The sequence below is a fragment of the Moschus berezovskii genome, chromosome 14 (genome assembly GCF_049115385.1).
Source record: "Moschus berezovskii isolate FMDL1 chromosome 14, NW_MosBer_1.0, whole genome shotgun sequence".
Classification (NCBI taxonomy): Eukaryota; Metazoa; Chordata; class Mammalia; order Artiodactyla; family Moschidae; genus Moschus; species Moschus berezovskii.
Genome location: NC_142473.1, coordinates 41698084 through 41721510, shown reverse-complemented (window position 1 = coordinate 41721510; position 23427 = coordinate 41698084). Strand labels below are relative to the sequence as shown.

Genomic DNA, 23427 nt, shown 5'->3' with positions numbered 1-23427 from the left:
GATAGAATTAGGGACTCTGCCCTACTCCCCCTGCCTCTCCCTGTCAGATTCACTCAGAGATTAGGTAGGGGCCAGTATTGTCCAGACAGAAGAAGGCCCTGTTGGCCCCGGGTTTGCGCCGCACTCCAAACCTGAATTTGAAGAGGGCAGCCTCAGTCCTGCATGGGGCAGCGGGGAAAGGCTCAGCTCAGCGCAGCCGGTCCTCAGCTGGTCCCCATGAGTTGTGCAACAGCGCCACCTGGTGGACGAGAGCAGCAGCTGCCTCTGACACCCGGCCTTGTGCTGTCTTCTCTACTTGGCAAAACTGGTCTGGATCAGTGGTCAGGGCCACGTGTGTCCTGAATGTGGCCTGATTTGCAAATTCAAGTCAACAGAGTCTTCTTTCTACTAAAGCAGTTTCCTCCAGGGGGAGTTTGGAGATACATTGTGTAATCTAGTGTTAGTCGCTCAGTTGTATCTGGACCCTTTGCAACGCTGTGGACTGCTAGGGTCCTCTGTCCATGGTATTCTCCAGGCAACAATACTAGAGTGGGTAGCCATTCCCTTCTCCAGGAGATCTTCCTGGCCCAGGGATCAAGCCCAGGTCTTCTGAATTGCAAGCAGATTCTTCACAGTCTGAACCACCAGGGATGCCCTCTTGTGATCTAACATGTCTCCAACTTGCGGTCTTCCACAGTGCTTGTCTTATGCCTTCCTGAAGCAGAATCCTTCCTAAATCCCCTAGTTCTCACTGCACAAAATCCACCCCTGCCCCCCACCCACCCCACACCAAGCCCAGCACTAAAGGTGCCCTCTGAGCAAGCCACGTTCAGCACACTGCCCCTCCGACACACAGACCCGGTTCGATATCTGGCTTTCCACCTATTCACTATGAGTTGACTTTGCCCTGCTCCAGCCCTGTGCCGTCATACGTAAAGTGCAGTGATAATCCCTGCCTTGCAGACAATGAGAACGAAATGAGTCAACACACCATAAATGCAAGCTGTTTTCCCCTTCTTATCAAATTCTTCCACTAACCATTCTCAGGGCTTCCTTGCCTGGAGCACCTGCCTAGGTGAGGCTGTCCCAGTCGAGTGGTTCATCGCTACTTGCTAATGTTGGTCAGTGCGCATCTCTGAACGGCTTTCCTGGCAGCTGTCTCCCTCCTGGAGCTCACATTGTACTTGGTGTGTCCCTGAGAGCATGACCTATACCCCTGACCTCAGAGCACTGTCTAAGCTTCCCCACCAGCAGACACTGTCTCACCCACTCCTTGGCCCATCAGGGAAGTGGCTTGCACAGATAGATGAATAATTTTTGCTGCATTGATGAATAAATACATTTGGAAGAGTTCTGGTGCATCCTGCCATTGCTAATGGCAGGATAGAGACTCAGAGAGGCAAAGTTCCTGCATCCCAGGCTCCCTCTGTTAGCAGCAGGGCTGTGCCCAGAAGGCTAGCTTCTTGACTTCTTGCGGATACAGCCTGTGAGCAGCTCCGGGCCCCTGTGTGGGGTGGAGTGGGGGATTGAAGACGCTGTAGATCCCTCGGCGAGGATGGACTGGCTGAAAATCTTTCTATGGGATTTGCCCTGAGCCCCTTTTTGTACCATCGGGCCCAAGTAGTTGGTTCCAGCTTCCTCTCCCCTCCCTGTCTCTCCCTCCTGTCACTCTGAGCCCAAGCTCTGAAGTCCGCAAACAGACCTTGTCCCCGGACGGGCTGTAGTGCAGAGAGCCTGGGGCCAGCTCCTCTTTGCTACTGGTTTGCTGGGAGACCACAGGGAACTTTCCTAATCCCCATAAACCTTGGTGTTCTCATTCGTTGAGTGGAGTATCTGTTCTGCTGGTATCGTGTGCCCGATGAAGTGATCTTGGAAGATGAACGTGTGAATACAACCTAGAAGCTGGCTGGACTGGGGCTTCTGGTGCCTCTTCTCTGCGGTCAGTGTGTGTCGTCACAAGAGAACTGGGCACCTCTCCCTCTGAGTTCACAGATGGAGGCCTGTGCTTGAGAACTGTGAGTGTGTGTGTGTGGTGGGTGAGGGGCAGTAAGCTCGGCAGGGTAAAACATCAGTAAAGTGCATTTCCTGGCTGTACCCCCAAGTAATCTAGTGTGAGCAGGGAATCTGCCCATAAGAAGTCAGATGTAAACGTGATGCTTGTGTTGGGGAGAAGGGAAACTGTGCCACAGGGAAGCGAGGGCTGCTCGGGGCCCTGGACGGGGTGCAGAGGCGGGGCCTGTGCCATCACGGCTTCCCCTGGGCTTCTGGAGTGGGGCCAGTGCCAGCTCAGAGGCCAGCAGGGGAAGGAAGCTGCTGCAGCAGAGACAGTGAGGAGACAGGGAAGACAGAGCGTGGAGGTTTGGGGGCAGAATCTGACATGGGAGGACCCATTTCCGGGGAACAGCCTGGCACCAACAGCACAGAGGCGGAGGGGAACCAGGATCCCCCTGGTAGCAGGTGGCGGGGGCTCTGGTCACACACAGAGACAGAGATGAGGAGAGGGAGGAGGAATGAGAAAGAGAGACATAGGATAAGAGAGGAAGACCCACACAGATAATGACACACAGTTTCCAAAGGAGCGTTTCATTCTCCCTTGGGCTACTTTCAAAGTACGAATAATTAGTTTGGGAATTCCAGTGGTTAAGATTCTGAACTTCCACTGCAGGGGGTGTGGGTTTGATCCTGGCTGGGGAACTAAGATCCCATGTACTGCATGGTGCAGCCAAAAAAAAAAAAGATAATACAAATAATTAATCTGAAGCCTTGTGGTAACTGGGCATGCAGTGCCCTGCTCCTGGCTTGCTTGGGCGTATAGTGATCTCTCATGGTGGTTTTAATTTTCATCTCACTGACAACTAATACTTTTGAGCTATTTTTCCGTATCATTTCAAGCATTTAATGTAGCTTTTCAACCCAAAAAGGGTAGTGTCTTCAGATGGCAGCTCATAAAAGGCCCACCGATTCTATGTTTCACCTTACCTGCTCATAAAATTCATTGACAATGGCTTCTGTCCATTGTCAATGCAAGCTTCGAACTTTTGTTGCGCCAATTTTATCTGCCAGTTTGCATATCCAGGATACTAAGAGGAGATCATTTTCATTACTCCATTCTATACCATTATTATTTTGGTCATTGACCTATCATTGGAAAGACAGAATTATTTTAGGTGCTGAGGGAGCAGGAGTTTTTTGCTGTTGTTTCTTTGGCTGCATCGTGCGGCTTGTGATTTTGTGGCATCTTAGTTCCCCAACAAGGGTTTGAACCCTCGCTCCAGGCAGTAAAAGCCTGGAGTCCTAACCACCGTGCCAGGGAATTCCCCAACTTTCAGTTTTTACTAAATTATCTTAAACTCTTTCCTGTCCTTTGGACAGGGAGGAGTTTGAATAAATGCTTCATTTCATTGGTTTGTGCCATGACATGTACCTCTATGGGTTAAATTTTCCTTTGAAGTGTGATTAACAATTTTGTTTCAGTGGAAGTAGAGCACTATATAAGCAGAACAAACCATGGGTTTCAGTATTTGTGATTACTGCAAAAAATGGTAACTTGTGTATATTATATGTTATAGCACATTAATATGTGTAATAATATATATATATATATGTACATGCAAAGCCAAGGGCTTCCATGGTGGCTTAATGGTAAAGAATCCACCTGCAGTGCAGGAGCTGCAAGAGACTCAGGTTCAATCCCTGGGTCGGGAAGATCCCCTGGAGAAGGAAATGGCAACCCATTCCAGTATTCTTGCCTGGAGAATTCCATGGACAGAGGAGCCTGGCAGGCTACAGTTCATGGGGTGGGTTGTAGATTGTTGGACATGACTGAAGCGACTGAGCAGTCACTGACCATTTGGTTATCTTCTGTGAAATGTCTATTTGAGACTTTTGCCCATTAAAAAAGAAATGAATTGCTTTTTTCTTGTTGATTTATAAGCTTAAAAATATGTATTCTACATAAAACCCTTTGTCAGATATGTGTATTAAGAATACATATTCTCAGTCCATGGTTTGCTTTTTCATTTTCTTAATGGTGTCTTCAGATGGATAGAAATTAACTTTGATAAAGTCCAATTTATTGATCTTTTCTTTTATAGTTAGTGTTTCTTGTCTCCATTTAAAAAAGGTTTATGTTCCCCCGAATCATGAAAAGAGTCTCCTATATTTTCTTCTAGGAGCTCTATTATCTTACCTTTCACATTTAGTTCAATGGTCTATTTTAAATTAAATTTTTTTGATGTTCAAGATTCAGTGTTTTTCCATATGATATCCAATGGAGCCAGCACCATTTATCAAAAAGATAATGTGTTCCACCGCTGAATTAAAACGGTACCTTTGTTGTAGGTAAAGTAATGACACAGGCATGTCTGTTTTTGGACTATTTTTCTGTTCAGTTAGTCTTTTGTCCATCCTTGTACCAATATGACCTTGGCTGAGTACCTATAATCTAAATAACTTTTCATACTTGGTGGTATAGATCCTCTAATATTGTTATTTAAGATTTTCTTGGTAATTCTAAGTTTTTTGCTTTTCTATATATAATTTAGAATCAGCTTGTTACTTTCTCCAAAGATACCTGCAGAGATTTTGATTGAAATTTCTTTAAATTTGTAAATAAATTCAGGAAAAGTTGACATCTTAGACAGTATAGGGTATTCCAGTCAATAAATGTAGTATACGTCCCTACTCTCTCTCTCAGCAATGTTTTTTTAGTGTTGATATCTTCCACATTTTTTAGATTTATTTCTAGATATGTTTTTATGCTAATGTGTGTTATTTGAATTTTTATTTTCTAGAGGAGCCTGGTAGGCTGCAGTCAGTGGGGTTGCTAAGGGTCGGACACGACTGAGCGACTTCACTTTCACTTTTCATTTTCACACATTGGAGAAGGAAATGGCAACCCACTCCAGTATTCTTGCCTGGAGAATCCCAGGGACGGAGGAGCCTGGTGGGCTTCCGTCTATGGGGTCACACAGAGTCGGACACGACTGAAGTGACTTAGCAGCAGCAGCAGCAGCAGCAGCAATTATTGGTAATATATAGAAAATACAATTTTGAATATTGTATCCAATGACCTTGTTGAATTCACTTATTAATTTTAGTGGTGTGTAGACTCTTTGGGATTTATACAGATTTGGATTATGTACATTGAAGAAGAAGTGAGTGCTCAGTCGTGTCTGACTCTTTTGTGACCCCATGGACTGTAGCCCGCCAGGCTCCTCTGTCCATGGAATTTCCCTGGCAAGAATATTGGAGTGGGTTGCCATTCCCTTCTCCAGGGGATCTTCCCAATCTAGGGATTGAACCCACGTCTCTTGTATCTCTTGCATTGGCAGGCAGAGTCTTTACCAACTGCGCTACAAGGGTATAATCGTGTCATCTGTAAATTATGACACTTTCCCTTCCTCTTTTGGAGTCATTATACCTTTTTATTTCTTTCTCTTGTATTACCTGGGGCCACTGTAAAGTATTAAGTAGCAGTGGTGATATTAGCTGTCTCTGTCTTGATACAGATTTCAGGGGGAATGTTTTTGATATTCATTCACTTTTTCCTTAAGTGTGGCACCATCATTTTAAGGACTAGAATACTGAGGCTTTCAGAAGATGAATAACTTGCTCATTTCACCAAGTCAGCAGTTAACACAGTTGTGAACCCAGGCTTTTCTTACTCCTAGGTTTGTGCAGCTCCCACTGTACCACTGCTACCTCTAGAAGAGTGGGCTGATCCCAGGATCTCTGCTAGAGTCACTTGAGGAAGCTTAAAAATATTGATGACAAGACTCCACCCCAGGCCAGCTAAATCAGAATTTCTGGTGGTGAAATGCAGGCATTAGTGTTATAACAATTCCACATATGATTCTAATCATCTGAGAACCAGGCAGGTAACCACTAATCTAGAAGTACTTTGGAGAAGTTCAGATTCCAGCTGTGCCAGGAGCGCTTTGTGGAAAACTTGGTGTTTTCAGATCAGCACATGCCTAGCAACCTTCACCCAAAGGGAAATGAACTTTTTCTTAGTGACCTTTGAAACCTTCTCACAAACTCCACTTCTCCACCACCAAATGCCTCCAGAGCATCTTTTCAACAATCTGCTTTAAGGAAAATCACTTGCTTGATGGGGAAATTATTTTCTATTTATATTCTTAAGTGATTTAATTCTTGATTTCTTTCCACCTCACTAACTCACCTCTTTCTTCATTACTGACTTGGCTGCCAAACTGGTTATATAATCCCTTTCATCCACTGTTCCATTCCCTATTTCATACTCATATTTGTTTTTGTCTGATTTGGCACTTGACTTTTAATTGAAGATTCTTGTTTGAAAGAGTAAAAGAGGTTGAGTGGGGTCTGGGTATGTTCATTTGGGAGGAAGATTATATTATTCTCCTGAAGGTGTGTTTTACTTTCTGTAAGTTTCTATTGGGCTCCCCGCTCTCCCACCACTGCTTAAAACAAACATGTTATTTTTTAAAGTAAGCCTTTAACCCCTTACTTTGTTCATAGACTTTGTCCTGAACTTTGCCCTCATCTGGTTTGTATCCCACATTCAGATCCTGCTTCTGGCCTGTGGGCTCAATTATTCCACCAAATACTTTGCCCTGTCCCTTGGCCCGCACTTGACCTTGCTTCCATGGATGTGACCCTGCTTCCCTCTCTGACTGTGATTGGATTTTCCCTTTGGCTGTACCTTGGATATGCAGATCCATCAAAGAGTAGGATTCCAAGTTCTCTGTGGTTCCCACTTGTCTTTTGTTTTGTCTGCAGGCTTCTTGTGTCCAAGTGGACCGAAAGGTGAAGGAGGAAATTCAGGGGGTCTTTAGGTCATGCTCCCTTTCTACCCCACGGCTGTTATAGCTGCTTTCACATGATTCTGTTGATCTGTTACAACAGGCAACTCCTGACTTCCCCTAAAAATGAAATAGGCAAGAAGGAATTAGAAAGTAGCAGTCAAGCACCAGTGATACATGATAGGCCTTTGTGTACTGGCCTGTGTCCCTTAGATATTCACCAAAAGGCCTCTGCTGCTACTTTGCCGAAGGTCAGTAGGAGGACGTTGCTCACGAATTGGATGCGATGTTTACAGTACACTTGGATTCCTCAAGGGCATGGTTTCCATACTCCATCTCCCACCTCCCAGGGACACTTTCACAGTCTCCCTGTCCCCACTTCATCCGGATTCGGGGTGCATCAGTCCTACAACCCAAGAAGTGACCAGGCCAGACCATCCTCAGCATCACTTGAATGCCCTCCCATGAGGAAAGCTTGTCACCAGGCCCAGCCCATCCCACACTACGTAAAAGCTAGTTACCTCTAAGTGCTTCCAGCAGCAATCTCTTTAGGGATGCCAAAGTGCTTTGATTAGATTGTTCTCTTGGCATCATTAAATTCATGACTAAGGATGAGGAGTGAGTGTTTGGGGATGGAGGCTCTCCAGAAATGGGACCAGTGTTGGAGGGAGCTGGTCTCATGCTGGGCTACTCCTGGGCCCACCATAGGAGCTGAGTTGAGCAGCCCCTGCTGACCTGGCCCTCTCGCCAGCCTCTTCCTTTGCTGCACATGTCAAAAGCCCCACAGATGGGCCACAGGGCCAGGAGATGGGGAACCAGGATGGGAGTCTCAGCCGTGGCATCACCTTGCTTCGTGGTCTGAGCAGTCTCTTCCCCTCCGTGGGCCTCTGTTTCCTGATCATTCAGCCCACACTTCACACAGCTGAGGTTGTCTGTCAGGCCTCAGCTGCCTACTAGACACCAGAGAGGATTCAGTGCAGGAGCTGCTCCGAGCTGCTCAGATCTAGTGCAGGGATGGACATGTAGGCTAGGCATTACCAACACGGTGGGACTTCCCAGGTGGCTCAGTGGTAAAGAATCTGCCTGCCAGTGCAGGAGGCACAGGAGATGTGGGTTTGATCTCTGGGTCAAAAAGATCCCCTGGGGAAGGAAATGGAAACCCACTCCAGTATTCTTGCTTGGAGCATCCCATGGACAGAGGAGCTTGGCGGGCTATAGTCCATAGGGTCGCAAAGAGTTAGACATGACTGAAGCAACTTAGCACACACGAGCCAACATGGTAAGTGCTCTAGTTGTGGGCAGGCCAGAGTGTGTGGAGGACAGAGATCTTCTGCATGTTCACAGAGGAGGTGACTTCTTACCTGGGTCTGAGAGGGAGTGAGAAGGGAAGGCAGGGAAGATGAACACTTCAGTTGGAAGTGAACTGGGTTTGAATTGTCTGTGAAATGTCTGGGAGAATTAGTTTTGGAACTGAACATAAAGAGGCCCAGTGGCAGGTTGGAAATGTGTATGTGGATCTTGGGAAAGGAGGTCAGAGCTGTTTGACGGTCCCTATTAAGGTAACTTGGGTATGAGAGGTGTTGCTGACGTGGTCCAGAGTGAGCTGACGGCAAAATCTGGGGTTAAGAAGCAGTTAGCTAGGAGGAGATGGGCCCCAAAGTGGGTATGGTGGAGGCCCAGGAAGAGGAGAGGCCCAGATGGAGAGAGTTCTCAGCAGGGGGAGGTAATTAAAAAGGCCAAAAAAGAGAGGAGTGGAGAGGCTGGGCTTTGCACTAGTCAGGTTCCCAGATCCTTTTAAGTGTATGACCTCTCTCCTTCCGCTTCTCCCTCTCCCACCCCTGTTTCTCTTTGGTTTCTGTATCTCTTTGGTTTTCCATCTCTTTATTTTTCCGATTCATCTCTGTATCAGTCTGCCTAGTTCAGCATCGGTCACAATGCAGATGCTCAGTTCCTGTTTGTTGAACATTAGAGATGCATGGGTGGTACTTTTTCTCTCAGTTCCCTTCTGAGGAATGTAATTGTTCATTTTCTTGTTCCTGATTGGGCATTAATACAGGAGTCACTGACCTTCGCAGAATTCTAGTTCTGGCCTGCATGATCCAAGGTTGTCAAGCAAATGAGAAAACTTGTAGGCCCCAATCCACAGAGCTGAGGTTCCCCACGGGGTCACAACCTCAGAGGAGCCTTCAGAAAGGAGCCCTGGAGAGAAGTCCAGGTGGGAGACCTAAGCCAGGGTCGGGAAACTGAAAGGACTCTGGGCCCCAAGTCTAGGAGAGATGACTGTACCCACTAGATGGGGATAAGGTGGAATGATGGCGCCACCGTGTGGCAGGCACTGCATATGCAGTCTATTGGTTAATCCCAGATTTCAGCACCCTTTGGGGTTCATCCATTTTATACATATAAGAGAGAGAGCGCGCACTTCCCTGGTGGCTCAGATGTTAAAGAATCTGCCTGCAATGCAGGAGGCCTGGGTTTGATCCCCTTGGAGAAGGAAATGGCTACCCACTCCAGTATTCTCGCCTGGAGAATTCCATACACAGAGGAGCCTAGTGGGGTGCAGTCCATGGAGTCTCAAAGAGTCGGACATGACTGAGCAACTTTCATTTTCAATTTCATTTCACAAATCAACAGTTCAAAGTAGGTACCAAAATCGTCCAGCTAGTAAATATGGTGGGTTTCCGTCTGTGGGATCACACAGAGTCGGACACGACTGAAGTGACTTAGCAGCAGCAGCAGCAATAAATATGGAGGCAGGATTCAGAACAGCTAGGCATGACTCCAGAGGCCGTGCATTTTCTGAGATTATAGGAATTGGTTCAGACACTGGGAAGCCCACAGTCCAGTGGTGGGGGCCCTTCAGGGCCTCCTGATGATGAGCTGGGCTGGACTGAAGTTGCTGAGATGGTGATGGATATGGAGATCAATTTCGGTTGGTGGCCGCTTGCTAGCAGGAGGCCACGTGGTCAGTCACTGGCATCAGAGCCGGAAGCCTGGGAAATTGACATACTCAACAATTCAGGGTCACTTTCCAAGGGTCAGGAATCTGTGGGATCCAGTTACACATGCTGTCATGACAGTAGATGTGCCTATATGTGAGCTCTGAAGAAGGTCTTCCTCCCCGATCTGGGGTGCGGGCCTTAAGTCAGAGCGGCTTCCGGGATGTCTTCCCGGAAATCAGGTTGTACAATGGTCATTTGTGGATCAGTCACTTGCCTCTGCCCCTCTGCTCCAGTACACAGCCTAGCACTCGGCATGCACTCAGAGAGGCTGTGCTCAGTGGGTTTGCCAAGCGGGAGTCTGGGCTGGTGAGCGGGCCCTTGGGAACCGTCCATTCCCTGACCTCTCTAGTGTGTTCAGATTGGCCCATCTCCCTGATTGTGCAGGGGATTAGGTCTGAATCTAGTTTGGGCCTGACCAGCATTCCCAGCTGGGGGTGGGATGCAACTCCATGTGCATCCAAGATGAGATTAGGGAGTTGGACTGGCTGAGAGAGTCCCCCACTAGAGACCCTGTTGCTCTCTAGCCTTGGATGGTGCTGGAATCGGGGAGGCGATGAACCAGGTAAGCTTAAGAGGTGTCTTAGGTTGCAGTAAGAGGGCGGCTTCCTGTTTCTAGGCCCAGATCAGCCCCCGTTTCTTCCCTGGACCCAGGTGAGGTCCCTCCCAGAGGGCCTGTTAGCCAAACACCTGGCAGGAGCCCAGTCCTGCGGGGAGTGCTGGCTGCTGTTTGCTCTCTTTTATTGAGCACATCCAGGTGAGTTTTATTGCGGACAGTTCCCCAGGCTCCTGTTTCCACATTTGTCTCTTTTGAGTCTGAGATTGCCAAAGGCTTTCACTGCTAATGGCCCTTAGGGCTCCTAAGAGCATTTAAGGGAGGCCTAGAACATGACTGGGTAATTAGTCAGACTAAATGCAGCCCCTGGAGTGTGGCTGAAGCTGAGTGGCAGGAAGTAATGGTGTGGGGACAGGAGCCCAGGCCTGGGGCAGCTGCACAGGCTTCTCCTCACCTCACCCTGCCTCTGTCCCTGCCTTGCCCTTCCCCACCCTGACCCCGAACAAGGGAAGGTCTCCCTGGCTCTTGACGGCAGGGTCCCTAGGCAGGTGGGTGTCCTGGGTCATCTGAGGAGTACTGCTGAGCTGACCTTGGCAAGTTACTGCCTCTTTTTCTCTGAACAAGTCTCACCTGCTCACCCTTGCTGGAGGCTGAGCTCAGGTGTCACTTCTCAGAAGGCAGCACAGCATGACGCCTCTTCAAAACCGTGGGCTTTGAGACCAAGCCGTTTTGGTTCAAATCCCAAAGCAGCTGGTTTTAAAGTCTGTAATCTGGGCTAAGTCAGTGAACCTTTATGTGTCTAATTTCTTCATCTTTAAATCAAAGATAATGATAACACTGACCTCAGAAGGTTATTAAAAGGATGAATGATATAATAACACACACACTGTCTATCATAGCACTGACCTCGGAGGGCGGTTATGAGGATTAATGGTGTAATAACACTTGCACAGTGGTAGCGGGCATATATTAAGCTCTCAAGAAGTTACAGTGCCAAGAGCAGGTCCAGCTGGAGCAAAACTCAGGGGGTTGGCGTCTTTCTCTGGCATTCAGGTCCACTGTGCCCTGGTCTGCTTCTCTCTGGTGGGCAGAGAGAGCACGGCCTCTGTGGGGGAAGGTGGTGGAGGACAAGATAGGGAAAAGGATGCTGAGCTCAGCCTGCTGCTGACCTAAGGAGGGGAGGAGGGAGCCAGTATTTGTCAAGCGTCTTTTCTGGCTCCAGCATCTCCTGCTTCATCTCTTTAACTCCTCACACCTTGTTGGTGGATGAGGAAACAGAGTCTCAGAGAGGCTGAGTGACCGAGCAGGAGGGAGCGAGGAGGGGCGCTCAGGGGTGTGAGATTCCTAAGGGACTGTTCTTTCTACTAGAGTTCGCTGTGCTGGATGCCCTGGCCTAGCCCCTGGGCATCTGCTGATCCCTGCTGTCTAAGAAGTCCACGGGAAGTCATTGATCTCTCTGGAGCCAAAGGATAAGCCCCCAGAGTCCCTGGGGATCCAGTCTGGGATGTGAGTCTGTTTCATTATTGTCATGAGCATGTGCTGTCTCTCTACTTGCAGGTGGATGGCGTTCTGTGCTTGGCTGACATTCTGACTGACGACAGCCACTCAGAAGCCACGCGGGCCGAGGCTGCGGCCGTGGTGGCCCAGGTCACCTCCCCGCACCTGCCCTTCACCCAGCACCTCAGCAGCTTTCTGGAGAGCATGGAGGAGATCGTGACAGCTCTCCTTAGTGAGTCATCTGGGGTGAGGGGGGCCTTGTCACAGATGTCTTCAGAAAAGGCTCCCTGGGCCCCCTCACTGCATCCCACACAACTCCTCCACAGAGATCACATGTGCCAAAATCCCAGCGGTTAAGGATCAGAGTCAGACTTGAAAGAGCTTTGTTGTCAGGTCTTCTATTACAATGCTTGCAGCCCTCTGAGAAACTCCAAGCATTGACTTGAGTTCAGGCTAGGATTAATTGGCTTTTCTGAGTGGAGACCAGGACACACCCCAGGGAAGCATGGGGACTCCAATGTTGAGGTTCAGATCCTTGGCCAGAGAGACTTTGATGGGCTTTGTTCCTGAAATCTCCCATCTGTGGTACCCGGGGAATGTGGCAGCAATGCCTGGGGACAAGTGCCTTCTCAGAGAGCAGCCATTCCCCCCACCTGCTGCCTGCAACCCCGGCCTGGCCTCACTCCCTGGGGCCCTGAGAGTTTGACTCTTCTAGGGTCCCCTATTCAGATGTGTGTGTTCCTGGCAGGAGAATCAGAGCCTGATATCCAGAATATGCTCTTTCTGCAAACCTGCAGGAACTAGAAGAACTCACCTGGAGAGCAGTCCTCAGGAAATTTGTTTTGCAAACCACGCCCTTTAAGTGCGGGTGCCATTCTGTATTTCTATTTCAGTCCCTCTCTCTGCCACTGTCTCTGTATCTGTATCTTATTGAAACGATGAAAATTGATTTCATCAGATAATGTAGGGTTGGTGTCAGAGCACTTGGGCTTGGATTTTTGTCTTGATTCATCCACCGGACAAAGAGCTTTTGATCGGTAGCACTGGGCAGGCTGTGTGGGATTCTGCCCCTCACTTGCCGTATTGCATTGCAAAGCTCACTTTACGATGTTCCTAGTCTAGGAAACAAGGGGTAAGGACCCATTTCTCCCAAGTGTTCTCCTAGCTTTTCAGATCTGTAGGTACTTTGCACTCAGGAGGCCTTAGTTAGAGTTGACTTAATGGCTGATTCTAGTTACTCTGGTCATGGCACCTCCAGGCCAGGGTGGGAGAAATCAACTTGTTAAATATCCACATTGATTCAAGGTTGAGAAAATACAGAAGCCAACTGCTGAAAAGCCTTGGCTGGAGGGAACTCAAGAGATCATACCCACCCTATAAGAGAAGAAACCTAGGCCCAAAGTGGGTGAGAAATTTTCCCAAGGCCACATAACAGTGTTAGATTCCCTTCTGTCAAGGGTGTTATGCTCAGTCATGCACCAGAGCCTGGCAGGAAACATAAATGAGGTGAAGAGGCCAGGTGGAAGAAGAAAATAAGGAGATTTTGAGTCCTGTATTGAATTTAAAAGCATGTGCAGTGGATGTTGTTCATTCGCTTAGTTGTATCCGACTCTTTTCGACCCCATGGACTTCAGCACACCAGGCTTCCCTGTCCTTCACTATCTCCTGGAGTTTGCTCAAATTAATGTCCACTGAATCAACGATGTCATTCAACCATCTTATCCTCTGTCATGCCCTTCTTCTCCTGCCCTCAATCTTTCCCAGCATCAGGGTCTTTTCCAAGGAATTGGCTGCTCGCATCAGGTAGTCAAATTATTAGAGCTTCAGCTTCAACATCAGTCCTTCCTTCCAATGAATATTCAGGGTTGATTTCCTTTAGGATTGACTGGATTGGTCTCCAGATTCACTTCTGCCAGGGGTATCATGCTCAGTCATGCACCAGAGCTTGGCAGGAAACATAAATGAGGTGAAGAGGCCAGATGGAAGAAGAAAATAAGGAAATGTGAGTCCTGTACTGAATTTAAAAGCATGTGCAGTGAATAAAAAGAGGCAATCACTGATTAAACTCCAGTTGATTGTTGCCATATAGGAAAGAGCAATTTAAAAAAAAGACAAAAATTCGAAGTTTTATAGAAAATCTCCCAGTCTATAAATGATAGCAAATAATAAATCAAAACATATATATTCCAAGTGACCTTTCACTACTGCCATATGTCTATGTCAGCTTCTTTGCCTGGTCTTGATTTCTCCCCAGAGAAGAGTTTCCTTATTTGTTTTACCCTGATGAAGATACATTGTGGAGTCGGCTCTGAGAGTCAGCAGATGGGATGTATCTTCTGGGCAGGTAGCCAGGGCTCTGTTCTTTGGTGGGAAATCGTCCTCCAATTTCTTGCCATTCCCTGGAAACATTTATAAATGAGTCACTGGGATCCTCAATTTAATCTTTCTAACACATCCCAGGTGACTCAGCCTGTAGCTCAAATAAATGTGCATCAAAATTAAAAGGCACTTAGATGGTTGTGTTAAAAATTGCTATGTCTGCAGCAATGGTGATGTTGTAAGAATGAGGGTGGGTATTTGGACTAGAAGAAATTGTAGCAAAGTGGGCTATGGGTTGTATAATTGCACCCCAAACCCTGGACATAGGCAGGTGGCCTGGAAGGGCTGACCCTAGTAGTTCCCCCCAAATCAGAAGATAAAGCCATTGTTGTAAAGGGTGATCATAGAGTTCTTATTTGTTGCCATTGTTTAGTCGCTTAGTCCTGTCTGACTCTTTGCGACCCCATGGACTGCAGTTCACCAGGCTTCTGTGTCCTTCACCATCTGCTGGAGCTTGCTCAAACTCATGTCCATTGAGTCGGTGATGCCATCCGACCATCTCATCCTCTGTCATCCCCTTCTCCTCCTGTCCTCAATCTTTCTCAGCATCAGAGTCTTTTCCATCGAGTTAGCTCTTCGCATCAGGTGGCCCAAGTATGGGAGCTTCAGCTTCAGCATCAGTCCCTCCAAAGATAGAGTTCTTAATTCCTTGGCTAATGTGCAGCCCAGGGAGGTTAGATCAAGATGCTAGGTCTTGTAGTGGTCACACCTGGGCTGCGGGGAGCAGTGCTGCCCAGAGGATAGGCATTGCCCTTTCGATAAAAATGAAACAAGATCTGCAGGAGCATCACTGGAAATGAAGCAGAGAAGCCTGAAGACAGGAGGCAGCCTGGAACATAGAAAGAGTAGGGAATTTGGGGCCAGGCAGACTTGGATTTGATTCTCGAACCCCCAAATTACCATCAACCCTCAATTCCCCAGTTTTGGGAAAATCATTGAACATTTGAATCCACTGTTCCTTCATCTATAAAATTGTCACAAAAAGTTGGGTTGTTGTGAGGATGGAATGAATTAGTGAGATAAAGAGTGCACAGCAGGGCCTGGCACAGAATAAACACTTGATCAGAGGTGGCTACTGCTGCTAGCTTCTCTGAGTCTTAGCTTCTACATTGTAAATGGAGGCAACTACTTTCTGCCCTAAAGGTGCTCAGAAATTAATGGCATTGCATAAAGCACACTGCAGGGGTTTCAACTAATGCTATTTTCTGTCCCTTGATAGGCAGGGCCCCGAAACTGCTTTTACGAGAAGGTGCCAAGAGGTGCCAGTTCTAATATCAGAATCTAAAAGTATATTCTTTTGGAAGCAAGAACTAGAGAGCAGGCTAGAACACAGCTCAGCTCTTCCCAGTATGGCTTCTTTTCCTGTACTTTCATAGAGGTACTATCAGTAGGAGGGGATGTGGACCCAGGAGGCCCCTTGGTTAGTCGTCATATTGTAACTGAGCGTCAGAAGTCAGGTCCACTCGGATGGGTGGACAGCACCATGGACCTCTTTATGCCTTCTCCAAGGCAGGAGGCCATGGGGGACTGTGTTAAGTGGTGGAGGGGTGCAGGTTGGGGTGGCCCTCTCTTCCTCAAAGAACCTGCCAGAATACTGGAGTGGGTAGCTTTTCCCTTCTCCACGGGATCTTCCCAACCCAGGGATTGAACCCAGGTCTCCCACAGTGCAGGTGGATTCTTTACCAGCTGAGCCACAAGGGAAACCCAAGAATACCGGAGTGGTAGCCTGTCCCTTCTCCAGCGGATCCTCCTGACACATGAATCGAACTGGGGTCTCCTGAATTGCAGGCGGGTTCTTTACCAACTGAGCTCTCAGGGAAGCCCCAAAGAACCCTTAGTACAATTACAGATGGTAGGTAGGGGGATATGATTAGGATTGGGTTATGGCTCCGAGAATCAGTGAGAAAGAGCCTGATATTCAGGGTCGTGGTGTAGGACTTTTATGCAGCCAGGTGATCCTTATCCTGGGACCCAGAGGAAATCCTGAAACTGTGCTGTTGACAGCTAGAAAAAGTGTCTTTATATTTTAACTTCAGTTTCTCCCTCAAGGCTAATTTAGCAGCAGTCTAGCGTACGTTACTAGAGACACATATGGACTAGGAGCTCTTTCCTGCCCCGGGACCTTTGCACATGCTGTTCCTTTGGCTTGGAACATGCTCTTTCCCTCTACATATTCTCATGACTCATTCATTTTCCCCCAAGGTCTCAGCAGGAAAGTCACTTTCTTAGGGAGACCTTTCTTACTCACCCAATGGGCCTCTAAGACGAGTGCTAATTCTCGTCTTAGCACTTGTTTATTTCCTCCCTCGTATTTATTAGACTTTGAAGTTATATATATCAACTTTTTAAAAGTTTGTTTTCTCTTGCCCAGTTGTTGTTTAGTCACTAAGTCGTATCCAACTCTTTGTGACCCCATGAACTGCAGCATACCAGGCTCCCCTGTCCTTCACTATCTCCTGGAGTTTGCTCAAACTCATGTCCACTGAGTCAGTGATGCCAGCCAACCATCTTATTCTCTGCCACCCACTTCTCCTCCTGCCCTCAGTCTTTCCCAGTATCAGGCTCTTTTCCAGTGAGTCAGCTTTTTGCACCAGGTGGCCAAAGTATTGGAGCTTTAGCATCAGTCCTTCCAATGAATATTCAAGGTTGATTTCCTTTAGGATTGACTGGTCTGATCTCTTTGCTGTCCAAGGGACTCTTAAGTCTTCTCCAGCACCACAGTTTGAAAGCATCAATTCTTTTAGGAGGTAAACTTAACAAGGGCGAATATCTGATCTGCTGTGTTCACAGTTCATCTGAAGACACTAGAGTGCCCAGTGCACGGTGTTTGCTCAGTAAATACTCGCTGGATGAAGGAGTAAGTAGAATGCACACAGTTCAGTTCAGTTCAGTCGCTCAGTCGCGTCCGACTCTCCGCGACCCCATGAATCACAGCACGCCAGGCCTCCCTGTCCATCACCAACTCCCACAGTTCACTCAAACTCATGTCCACAGAGTCGGTGATGCCATCCAGCCATCTCATCCTCGGTCATCCCCTTCTCCTCCCGCCCCCAACCTTTCCCAGCATCAGAGTCTTTTCCAGTGAGTCAACTCATCGCATGAGGTGGCCAAAGTTTTGCAGTTTCAGCCTCAGCATCAGTCCTTCCAATGAACACCCAGGAACGATCTCCCTTAGAATGGACTGGTTGGATCTCCTTGCGGTACAACACATCAGGTTGCAAATGCCAGCTCTGCAACTAATATAGAAAGATACATTTCCCTCTCCAGTAACTACTTTTTTTTTTTCATCTGTAAAATGGAAATTATAACAGTTTTCCAAAACTTCTCCCAGAGCTATTGTGGGAACCAGATGAGGTAACTGATATGACAGCGCTTGGCAGTGAAGCTGTTTTCTTCCTCTCCACCATCTAGAACTGTGCCAAGAGGCCTCCTCTGGGGAAGTCTTCCTGCTGGCCTCGGCGGCCCTTGCCAACATCACCTTCTTTGACACAATGGCCTGTGAGATGCTCCTGCAGCTGAATGCCATCCGCGTGCTGCTGGAGGCCTGCAGCGACAAGCAGAGAGTAGACACGCCTTACACCCGGGACCAGGTGAGCCGCTCAGGGGGAGCCATGCCCGGAGCCTGTAAGTGTGAAGGCAGAGGGCAGGGGGCCAGGGCTTAGGTTCTGCAGTCAGCATGGCCTGCAGCACACAGTCAGTGCTGTTAGTCGTGTTCTCGGGGAAGGTGAAGGAATGTGTTCTCCACATGCCTCATGCCCTTGGAGCGTCTCCACAAGTCCACTGCTCACCCCCTTTCCCATCCCAGCCTCTAGAGGGCCTTCCTCCATCTCCATCTGTCCGTCCTAGGAGGCAGAGAGGCACCATGGGAAGGTCCGTGGACCTCCTACAAAGGTCTGGGTCCAGCTTTGTGGGCTCCTGCCTGTCTGGTCTTGTACCTGCTGTGAGTTTCTTCCTTTCTTGGCCTCCATGAAACAGGGTCTTGGAGCAGACCCTTGATTCTGGACCTCAGCCCCTGTATCAGTTTCTCTCTCTCTCTTTTTTTTTGTATATTTGAGTTCCATGAAAAGTTTTGTTTGGGGAAAAATGATTTTACTACTATATATGTTTGAAAATATTGAGTAAGGGGGTTTTCAAGGGCCTTTGTGCTCTGAGGTTATGGGAGTCTGTCTTGTCCTACCTCTGCTGAATTCAGCCTCCCATTTCCCTATCAGGGATGGGGGTGGTGGATCTGGTGTGTTTTTGTTCTCTGTAAATCTCAGGTGACTGCGCTCTGTGTCAGATGATCCTCTAACCTCATCCTGTCTGTGTCCCAGCTCCCCAGTCCTACCTGTTTCTTCCAGCCTTGTCGCCTGGTCAAAGCTGCCACAACTTCACGTGCCAGCTCCCACCCCAGCAACTCTGGGAAAGCCTTCCCAGACAGCCCTGGCTCTCTGGGATCTTCCTTTCCTTGAAGGCCACAACTCACAGTGCAGTGTTGACTGTTCCAGTGGTATTTATTCTTTTCCAGTTATTTCAAGTCAGTTTATCCCCGCTGAGGGCCTGGCCCATGTTCTGTACTTCCCCAGGATTTCTCAGGCCCTTAGCCCAGAGTGGGCACCCTTGATGCGTTCTGTAGGACATGAAAGGGAAGAAGCAGGATGGTACTTCCTCAATTCCTTCTTGTCTTGAGAATCCCCTGTGGAAGGGCAGCCTCAGAAATTCCCATTCAGAGAGAACTCTGGTATATAAGCATTTGCATATGAGGCTTCTACTAATGCCGTGAGGCTGGCAGTATCTGCCCCATTTTACAGATAAGAGTATTGAGGCTTAAGAGAGTATCTCCCACATCACAGGGCTGACAGTAGCGAGCACTAAATCCTGGCCTGACATAGACCTTGGACTTTGATTCTTGTCTGCTGCCGTCTCTGAAAATGAAGAGGAAATAGTGGGACTATGGGGTCAGACTGAATGCTGATCTTGTCTGGGACCATTTATTAACTGGTGACTTTGGGCAAGTCACAGCCTCTTGGGTGTTGATCTACCTTGCACAATCATTGTGAGGTAAAATACATATAAAGGACCCGATATGATGCTTTGTCCTTACTAAGTCCTGAACAAATGATGAGTGTCATAATTTTTCAAACCTGATGTTATAAGGAAGAGCATGCTGCTGCTGCTAAGTTGCTTCAGTCGTGTCCGACTCTGTGCGACCCCATAGGCGGCAGCCCACCAGGCTCCCCCATCCCTGGGATTCTCCAGGCAAGAACACTGAAGTGGGTTGCCATTTCCTTCTCCAATGCAGGAAAGTGAAAAGCGAAAGTGAAGGCGCTCAGTCGTGTCCGACTCTTAGCAACCCCATGGACTGCAGCCCACCAGGCTCCTCCGTCCATGGGATTTTCCAGGCAAGAGTACTTAGACAGCGAGTTATCCAAAATCCTCACTTTGTCCTTCCAAGCCTTGCATGATGTAGTTCTAGACTTCCTTTCCAGTTTAATCTCTCACTTCTTAGTTGGACAAGCCCCTTAGAGACCAGGTAAGACAGGGCAAATAGATCGAGTGGTGGCTCATTGGGCCGGCTTTTGGCTGTTTGGCTGATGAGGCAGGGCCAGCCATGTGCAGTCGCTGTGCTTGGCTATGTGGGGGGGCGGAGGCGACTGGAGGCGACTGCACTGTGTGTCATCTGCCTTGTTCCCCCTTTTCTCTTCTTTAGCTGGATGCCTCCAGTTGCTGGGTCTCTCACCTACCTGACACGATTTTAGGCCCCTTTCCTTTCAAGTGCCTCTTCTATAACCAACTCTAACCATCTCGTACAAGATCCAATAGTAAGGCAGAAAGAACAGGGGTGAGGGGTTCAGATGACATGGCTTCCAAGTTTCTCTGCTGTGTAATCATGTAACTGGGCAGTTCACTCGGAGCCTAATTTTTCTCGTCTGTGAATGGGGTTGAATAATACATATTTCCTAGAGATAAAATAAGAATTGAATAAACTAATACAAACTTTTAGTACCATTCCTGGCACATAGGAAGTATTACATAAATGAAAGCCTCTGCCCATGTGATGGTTATGATTGGCCTTTGAGTGTGTGGTACTCAGAGGCGAGCATCCTTATCTGTGAAGGGGGATGGTCTCTTCCAGCATAGACATCCTGTGGCTCTATGTGCACAGACCCTTTTTCATCATGAGGAGTGAGAGTCTCTCTCTTGGAACCTCACTGATTCCCAGGAAGGAGGTGCTCCAGGTGGGGTGAGAATGGAGAATGTGGTCAGATTCTATGATGATGACATTTCTCTCTGAATCTGGACTCTGACATTTTCTGTCTGTGTTTCCCCATCCCCTGTCTCCCCCATCCCCTACCCCCAACCCCTTCTAAACTCCCCACAGCTGAGCCAGGCTCTTCTCTGTTGTCCTCAGGATGGCCTCACCTTCCGCCCTGACTCAGAGCAACCACTTAGCCAGTGAGAGTGGACCCATTAAAGAAACAAATGGCTCTTTCCTGTGGCAGAGGGAGGATTAAGGTGATCTGAGGGCTCACAGTAATGAAGACAGAGAAGATGAATTAGACTCTGAAGTGCTCACCGCCTCCTGAAACACTTAGGAGATTAAATGCCCATGAGGCTTCCGGTAACGCATCTGCCAATGACGCCAGTGCCGTGCAGAGCCTCTGGGTCTTGCACCTGTATTTGTCCATCTTCCTTTGAACACCTCAGCAAGAACCCCTCCATCACCCCAGCAAACTGAGTCTACTAACATTGTCCCACAGAAGCCGCGATTGCCTGTCCTCTACCCACTCTTGGAGTGTGGATGGGGCTGAGGGCTGCCTGGGACCTGGGCTCTTCCACTACCACCATCCGCCCTCCTCCAACCCCTGCTAACGGAGGGGGGTTGGATGCAGTTAACATTCAGAAGCACTCCCTGTCTAACAAGCCATCTGTGTGGACTGTGTTTTCATCCCTGGAAGTATTTTCTAGGGGTCACACTGCCCAGGGCATCCAGCTACAGGCATGACAATAGGGTGGGTACAGGACTGGCTCACCTCTGCCTGCCTGTCAAGATGTGACAATCTAGGGTGAAAGGGATGTGGTTATCTTGTCTAACTCACAGCACAGATTTTCACTGAACATGACTTTGCAACCTGTGAGTTGCTTTCACAGAGGTAAAGGGTGCTGGGATATTTACTTTCCGTGGAGACACACTGTCTGTTTGGCGTTTTGGAGTGTCCGGGTTTTGTAGCGTTTCTGAGCCCTTCTGTGAGTATCATTGTCACGCCTGCATGCTCACTTGCTCAGTCATGTCTGACGCTCTCAGCTGCGTCATGACCCGGTGGACTGTAGCCCACCAGGCTCCTCCATGGGATTTTCCAGGCAAGAATACTGGAGTGCGCTGCTGCTTCTTCCTTCAATGTCATTATCAGGAGTCCATTTATCAGAAATGCCAGTTACTGAGGATTACAATTTTGACTTACATTGCAGAAGCTCTCTGTAGTTTATACAGCCCTATCACATGCATATATGACATGGTAGGAACAGTAACAGGCTTTGGGTTCAGGCAGACCTAAATTCAAATCCTGATCCCATTTCCCAGCTGCATGACCTCAGACAAATTGCTTAACTTCTCTGAGCCACAATTCCCACTGTGAAATAGGGATACTAATATTTCCTCCCTCCCTGTGCCATTATGATGATTAGGTGGCATAATGCTTGTAAAGTAGGTTGAAACAAAGTGATCCTCAGTAGCGAGTGGGCCAGGGCTCTCTGATAGAACCAGTAATCGGGATGGGTCCACGGAAGTGGAGTCAGGAAATGTGGTTAATGTGGTGGTCGGTGTAATGTGGTGTGAGTCAATGTGTGGTGTGTTATTTTTTCAGTCCGTGTGTGAGTTTTTGTGGGTTGTACTGGATGTGTGTGTCTGTGTGTGTATGAGAGAAGAGAGAGAGTGGTTTAGGGGACTGTAAAGCAGTTTGTTTGTATTTGAATATATGTGCGTATCTACTGGTGGGCTGCCGTCTATGGGGTCGCAGAGTCAGAGTGGAGATACACTAAAGCGACTTAGCAGCAGTAGCAGCAGTGTATCTACTATCCAGAGAGGCTTAGATTAAGCCAGGATCACAACACCCAGGCCTGATCGGCTCCAGAAACCCTTCCCTATAAAGTCAAGGGAAAACTGAACCCAGAGAACATGGTCTGGTGTTTACATGCTTCTAATACTGTGAGACTGACAGCCCAGCCTTGATGCAATCCCTAGGCAGAGTGTTTTGATTCAGTTCACCATCAACTTGGGACCTACATCTAAGGCATTTCTATGGCCTTTGTGACTCTCCCTGCTGAGCCCAGAACTCAGCCCTCCAGTCTCACCTCTTTGATCGTGAAAGGCCCAGGGACCAGAGGGTGGGAGCAGTGCCTGTCTTGGGAATCAGGCAGGTGCCCTGCTGGTCTCCATGCCTATCAGAGGGAGCAAGAGGAGTGGGGAAAGGGCTGGGTCTTCTCCTGAACCCCTTGCCTTGCTGGTCTTAAAGGAGAAAGTGTGTTTCAAGAGCCCACTCTCCCTCTATCAGACCCCTTCATCCTTCAAACCACTGTTCTTGTCTTGATTCTTTCTGTTCTTTGATGGAGGGAAGTGGTGTGGAGGGAAGAGGGCAGGGCAGAGAAGCACTGGGGCTTCCTTAGAGGCCATGAAGGGCTTCTGCTGGCTGGTCTCAAGGCCGCAGCTGACATAGTTGTCAAAGCTTTAGAGAGTTATCTCAGTGACCTGGGCTTCCCAGGGGGTGCTAGTGGTAAAGAACCCGCCTGCCAATGGGTAGAACTTGCATCTCCTGCATTGGCAGGCAGATTCTTTACCTGCTGAGCCATTGGGAAGCCCCAACAGCTGCTCTGAGTGCTTGACAAAACATTAATTCACTTAATACTCATCACAGCCTTATGAGTTCTCTTGTTTTTCTCTTCTGCAGTAGGCCAAAAAAGGCCCCCTCCAAGAATGTCTACATCCTAATCCCCAAAACCTGGGTAGGCTCCCTTACATGGCAAAAGGGATATTTTCAGATGTGAGTAAGTTAAGGATCTTGGTATAGGAATAATATCCTGGACTATCTATATGGGCCCAATACCACAGAGATTCTTGTAAGAAGGAGGCAGGAGGGTCAGAGTCAGAGGGTGAGATGTGGCTAAGGAAGCAGAGGTCAGAGTGATGGGCCAGCAGGGGCCAAGGAGTCTGAGCAGCATTTAGAAACTGGAAAAGAAGAGGACACGGATTTTCTCC

General features: G+C 48.2%; 1 protein-coding gene across 1 annotated transcript in view; it reads left to right on the top strand.

The window, feature by feature from the left end:
* The window catches only part of INSC (INSC spindle orientation adaptor protein), a 134588-nt gene that overhangs the window by 96834 nt on the left and 14327 nt on the right, over positions 1–23427 (top strand). Inside the window, exons 8-9 of the mRNA XM_055422509.2 lie at positions 11877–12048; positions 17607–17785. Of these exons, the coding sequence (XP_055278484.2) occupies positions 11877–12048; positions 17607–17785 (351 nt within the window). The remainder of the gene's footprint in view (positions 1–11876; positions 12049–17606; positions 17786–23427) is intronic.